This window comes from Eurosta solidaginis, chromosome 3 (assembly GCF_040869045.1).
Source record: "Eurosta solidaginis isolate ZX-2024a chromosome 3, ASM4086904v1, whole genome shotgun sequence".
Taxonomy (NCBI): Eukaryota; Metazoa; Arthropoda; class Insecta; order Diptera; family Tephritidae; genus Eurosta; species Eurosta solidaginis.
The window spans coordinates 132893368-132899882 of record NC_090321.1 but is presented as its reverse complement, the minus strand read 5'-3'; the positions used below and the strand labels follow the sequence as shown (position 1 = coordinate 132899882).

Below are 6515 nucleotides of genomic sequence, written 5' to 3'. Positions count from 1 at the left end.
GATTTCCTTATGCCCCATTTCGACCAAGAGTCGGATGTCTTATTTGTTGAGACCCCAGAAGAAATATTAGTTTATTCTCCGAATAAAGAAGTGGAAGCTTTACGCGAAATTATTTGCGGTAGGATGCAATTTGATGAACGAGTTTTACAAAGAGTTTTGGGTAAGTAATTTGTGTAATTTTTCGTGTTACCTCGGTATCAATAATCCGAAGGCGTTTGGTATTTGTTTCCTTCTGTGAAAAGATATTTGCAATCCAAGTTGCAAGTTTTCATGTGGTTGTTGTAATAACATTAGGCAAAAAGTGTTCTGCGCAGAAATACTGGGCATGGCGTCGTTTGATACCTATTCCGACATTTTTGGACGTATTTTAGCAGTTTTACAATTGCTTTGGCAATTTAGAAAGTTTTTAATGAAACGATTTTTCTTTAATTTTTAGATTGTGGCTTAGATGCTGAAAACATGTGTCTTCTAAACGATGCTGACTTGGCAGACATTTTCCCAAAGACAGAGATTGGGCTAAGAATAAAATTCAGGGAGCGGCTTTCACACTGGCGCCAAAACGAAGTAAGTTTTAATTTTTATGTATTTGCTTGATTGTAATAAGGGGTATTCATGTTTAATTGCATATGGGTTGTAAATTTCCGAATCGTGAGCGCCCTTTCTATTCAATGAGCAAATCAGCTGTTCGATAGCGTGCTGTCAGACCTTCAATATTTAATGACGTGATCCACTGATTGCGATCCATATTGACTGTGTAGTAAGGCATCGAACGCCGAAGATTTTTGGCAATCCCGGGATTTCGGTATTTTAAAATAACAATTTTTCTGGGTTGTTTCAGATATCGTCAAAAAATGTCGGGAGGGGTATTGAAAAATGCGTTTTGACTTCGGTATGCATAATGCTAAAGCGAAGACCCGATATTTTATTTCTGTCAAAAGATATTTGGGACCCGGTAAAATTATTAGTTCTCTGCCAATAACTTTTCACTGAAAAATATTTAGAAATTGTGAAATCTGGATCACGGATCACAATACTTTCAATGAATATTGACTGTGTTGCGTGCTTTTGTGATCAACACTTTGCGTTCGCACATATTTGACCATGAGATGGTAAAATAGACATACTTAACGATACTCACGATCCATATTGACCGTCTGACAGCACTCATGTGAAACATTGCATTCCAATGCGACAAATAGCTATGCAATAGATTTTTTGTATCGCATTCTGCAAATGCCTTGACATTGTTTTGCTATGCAACGATGCAATACCATTGCGTCGTGATCGTGAATACCATTGTTATCTTTTTAGGCGCCCACTCTTTCGCCTCTCAGCTCGAATAGGAGCGAGATGACTTCCTTTGAAGACTTCAAAAATTCCGAAATAGCACAAAACAGCTTAGAGGAGATTCTGAATGCCTCGCCTAAAGGCAAAAACATAATTAATTACCACAAAGAAAACTTGTTTCTGCTGGACAGTCATCGCGAAGCTTTGATTGGGATTATTGTGAACTATTTCACCGAAAAAAACGAATGCATGGCAGTGAAAGATATTGCAAACTTTTCAGAGCAAATAATAACTTTGTTTCCCTCTGAAAATACGGTAAGTTCATTATAAAGTTGTAGGTCATAGCAGGAATTACCATTTGCTCGAGCATATCCAAAGTACCGATTAGTATTACTGGCGACATAATGCAATGCCGCGCAGCGTTACACAGTCATAATGCAATGCGGCGCTATAATGCAATGCAGCGCAGCATTACACAGTGGACCTACATTCAATGAAATATAAATTTCAGTGCGTCTTATAAATTTATTTAATTCGTATATTGTGGACCTACATACATTAATTCAAATATAATTTTTTATTTTATGTGGTGCGTTTTATAATTTGGTATGTTGTGGACCTACACTCAATCAAATAGAAATTTCTATTTTAAATGGCGCATCTTATAATTTTATGGAAATTGTGTAGATTAGATGTCAACTCGAAAAATACGTCGGAAAATGCGCCAAAGGACGCGGAATGTGAATCCACGAGCGGAAAACTAATATATTCAGAGGTTTGCGAAACGCGTCTTTTGGTACCTTTCCCGACATTTTTCGGGTTGACGTGCAATCTACACAATTACCAATTTTATTTAATTCGTATGTTGTGGACCTACACTCAATCAAATATAAATTTTTATTTTATATAGCGCTATTATTGCAACCGCCGGGAGGGCAAAAATCCTACAGGAAAGTTGTACGATAAGGCAACAAACGTTCGTAGAAAACTTAACAAGAAACGAGAACATATATTACTGGATGATACAGATCTTTCATCAAGAAAGGATTCGGCCCCCTTTACCAGTGGTAATATTTTTTATTTCACTAACACAATTCCTTTGAATATATCTTTAACTCACCATTTTACTTTATAGATCAGAATGCAGTTGCGGACAAATTGTGGCTTGCACACAATATGGAGCCCTGGAGTGAAGTTGTTAAGAATTGGAATGCAACGATCGAAATAAGGCAACAGGATATTTTCAATAGAAAAGTAAATATTTTTACTGATTGGCCGCTGCTTAAAAACTCACTTGGATATACATTGGTTAGTTAAACTACATACACTTCTACCCAAATTTATTTAATTTTTATAGTTTTATTATTATTTCAAATTTTAGATTGAAATAGATTTTATAGTAAAGTACAAAGACAGTGCAAATAATTTGATCAATGAATGGCCGGATTTTAGACGACTTATTATTCCCTATATGAGAGACAAAATTAAGGATAATGCATCAAACAACATGCTACTCATGATTGATGAAAATGTTGATTCGGGTAAATTGTATACTAGGCTAATGTTGACGTAATTTTAAATTTATTTTTCTTTTAGATTCAACCGACTGTATAATAACTTTACTTATGCATTCTATACTAAAACCACCACTAATTTCAACTGGTAATACTCCCAATAGTAAGAGATTTAAATGGAAACCATCTATATGTGACGCCCAAAACGTCACAGTGCTGCACTGTGAATATATAAATGACTACCAAAGACGGTATGACGAATTAAAAAGCAAAGCTATGGAAAAATGTACTACACTGCAACCACTTATATTGGTTATAGGCGAAGAATTGAAAAGCTTAGAAAATTATTATATTGTTTTTGATGGTATACTGTATAAAGTACCAGCATTTGTTAGAGCGCTTGATATTTTATTTAAATTATTTCATGTATTCAACCTTAAATACCCAATAGAAGCTAAATTTTTGTACGACTTCATGGAAAAATACTTTTTTAAATTCGACTGCTCAGTTAACTCTAATTTACTGTTGTTAATTAATTATTTGGAAAATGCAAAAAAAATGTCTAACTAAATCCGCAAAATGTTTAAGTGCTTTGCTTGTAATTTTAGTGGACATAATCCAAAATTATTAGTCCACCACTTAAAATCATTCCATGTGTGTAGTAAGATAAAAAATTTTATTTGTACTATACCTGAATGTGGTCAATATTTTTCAAACATGTATTCATTTCAAAATCATTTAAACAGAGTTCACCTACCTGTATATACCAAATCAGCTCAAGACTGTATTACTAATAACAGTAGCTGCAAAATTTATCAAAATAACCACATCATTTCAAGTTTACAAAACAATACACTACAGCATATAGTAAGTTCAGTTATAGTAAATGATCAAATTAATAAATTAAATTCTTTGCAAAGCAATAGAGTGCCAAATATGAATTTCAATCAGTTTGTATTATCTTTGCATAACAAGAACAATTTTACAAGAAAAGATGTTTTTTCTATTGTACAGGATATGCATGAGATCATTTTAAAGCCAATCCAAGAACATGTTTTGAAATTTATGGCGCACTATATTGAAGATCATAACAATAGAATAAATGCAGAAAATAATTTCCAAAACATTTTCTCTAATTTTCAAAATATAACTAAAGAATACCGTTTTTTCAAATTACTTGAACGTGAAAAGATTTTTGCTCCTCCCACTGCATATATAATAAATGAAGAAATTTCTGAAATAATAGTAAATAACAATCCCGGACTACATTCAAATAAGGTTACAGGCGTTTTAATGCCAATCGAATTTCAAATCAAAAAATATTTCGAAACTAAAAATAACTTATACTTAACATTAGAAAATATAAAAATTATACAGTCAAAGCAGGATGTGTATGCAAATGTTATTAATGGTGAGACCTGGAAACAAAAAATGTTAAGCTTTAAAAATAAATTGGTTATTCCATACGTGTTATATTTTGATGAGTTTGGAATTGGTAATCCATTGGGCTCCCATGCTTGTAATCAATCAGTATGTGGTATTTATTATAACTTTCCAACAATTCCCAACCATCACTTATCAACGTTAGAAAACATATTTGTAGCAGGTTTTTTTAAATCACATGATCGAAAAGAATGCGGCAATATTTATTCATTTAAACCACTAATAAAAGTTATTCAACATTTAGAAGCGGAAGGCATAGTTTTAACTACTGCTGAGGGTGAATTTCATGTTTTCTTTGTCCTTGCTCTTATAACTGGCGATAACTTGGGATTAAACTCTATATTGGGGTTTACTAGTAGTTTTAATTCAAACTTCTATTGTCGTAACTGTAAAAGACATAAATCTAATATGCAATCGGATATATCAGAACACACCGAATTTTTACGAAATAGACAGTCGTATATTTCCGACTGTGCTATTCAGGATTTCAAGTTGACTGCCATAACAGAAACTTGTATTTTTAACGACATAACTAGTTTTCATATTGTAGATAACTTTTATTTCTATTTGATGCACGATTTATTTGAAGGTGTTTGCCATTACGACATTTCAGAAGTTCTTTTGAATTTCATAGAAACAAAAAAATATTTTAGTCTCGAAACGTTCAACTATAGAAAGCAAATATTTTCCTATGGACCAACTGAAATCGGCAATAGCTCTCCGCCTATAAGTTTGAATAATTTAAGAAATTCGAAATTTAAAATATCAGCAAGGGAAATGATGTGCTTTGTCCATCATTTGCCATTTATAATAAGTGACCTAGTACCGGAAGGAGATGAAGTATGGAATTTTTTTTTAGTATTTTTGCAAATTATTGATATTTTGCTGCTGTTGGAGATAGGCGAATGCAGCTTAAACACATTAAAGTCACTTATTGAAAAGCACCATTATTTATATAAGTCACTGTTCAAAAAACCATTAAAACCAAAGTTCCATTTCCTATTACACTATGTTTCTTCAATAAAAAAATGTGGACCATTAAAAAAAATATGGTGCATGAGATTTGAAGCTGTTCACAAAATTTTCAAAACATACTCAAATTCAATTACATCTCGAGTAAATATTCCATGGAGTCTTTCAATAAAAGCTGCACTAAAATTCTCGTATAATATATCAAACGAAACTTTTTTTTAAGCCTGATTTAAGCATTCATATGAAATTCCTGTTGCCTGACAGTACAGGATTAAAATACGGATCCAATTTTGAAATTAAATATGATATTTCAAAATACAAGTTTTATTCAGAAGTAACTTTTAAAGGATTACTTTTCAAAATAGGTTTTTTTTTTATTATAAAAGATGTTGTTGTTTACTTGTTTGAGGTTGAAGATATTGCAGTATGCTCACTAAAACAACTATTTTTTATATGTTCTCAGCATCAAATTATAAACTTTGATTCACATACGCAGTCATATATTGTAGGAGAAAAGTTATGCAGCTATAATTTCATAAATGCGGATAAAATATCTTCACCTCCTTTGCATACACATACTATTCGAAATAACAGAAAATTTATACGATTGAAAAGCAATTAGTATTCAAAAAGTTGTTATTAAAATAAGTATACATATTTTTATAAAAAAACTTGTAATTGAATTATAAAGGTTTTTTTTTATACATAAGTTTTTTATATGCCTTATTTTTTTTGTTATGCGAGAGCGCGTACACCGAGTGCCACTCAAAATGTCCATATTTGTATAAAAAAACAATCCTTAATTAAAAATGTCATAAATAAATTACATTAATTTAAAAAACCAAAAACGAGGTGTTTTATTTTTAGAATGTTAATCTAACAATAAAAACCATGTTAAAATAACATGATAGATCGTGTTAATTTAACAATAAAAAACTGTTTAAATAACATGATAGATCGTGTTAATTTAACAATAAAGCACTGTTAAGTTAACATGATAGATCGTATTAATTTAACAATAAAACCCCGTTAAGTTAACATGATAGATCGTGTTAGTTTAACATGACATATCGTGCTATTTCAACATAGTATAGTGTTAGTTTAACATGTCAGATCGTGTTAGAGTAACATGAAATAGTATTAATTTAACGAGACTAATAATGTTGTATTAACAGGAAGTCATGTTGATTCAAACGTTTGTAATCATGTTAAATTCACACTGTTCCTTCATGTTGATCAGACATGTAGGAACAGTGAAAAAGTAGATTCATGTTAAAACAACCTGAGCGATAGTGTTGA

At 31.6% G+C, this 6515-nt stretch overlaps 1 protein-coding gene across 2 annotated transcripts; it reads left to right on the top strand.

Moving 5' to 3' along the window:
• Positions 1-1743: 1743 nt before the first annotated feature.
• Positions 1744-5794, top strand: LOC137244282 (uncharacterized). Of its 2 annotated transcripts, none has more exons than XM_067773045.1 (5): positions 1744-1893; positions 2198-2354; positions 2423-2595; positions 2669-2828; positions 2884-5794. In XM_067773045.1, exon 5 carries the CDS (start codon positions 3381-3383, stop codon positions 5436-5438), a length of 2058 nt encoding a protein of 685 aa, XP_067629146.1. In that variant the 5' UTR covers positions 1744-1893; positions 2198-2354; positions 2423-2595; positions 2669-2828; positions 2884-3380; the 3' UTR covers positions 5439-5794. Both variants share the same exon structure in this region, with proteins under 2 accessions (XP_067629146.1, XP_067629147.1).
• The last annotated feature ends 721 nt before the right edge of the window (positions 5795-6515 follow it).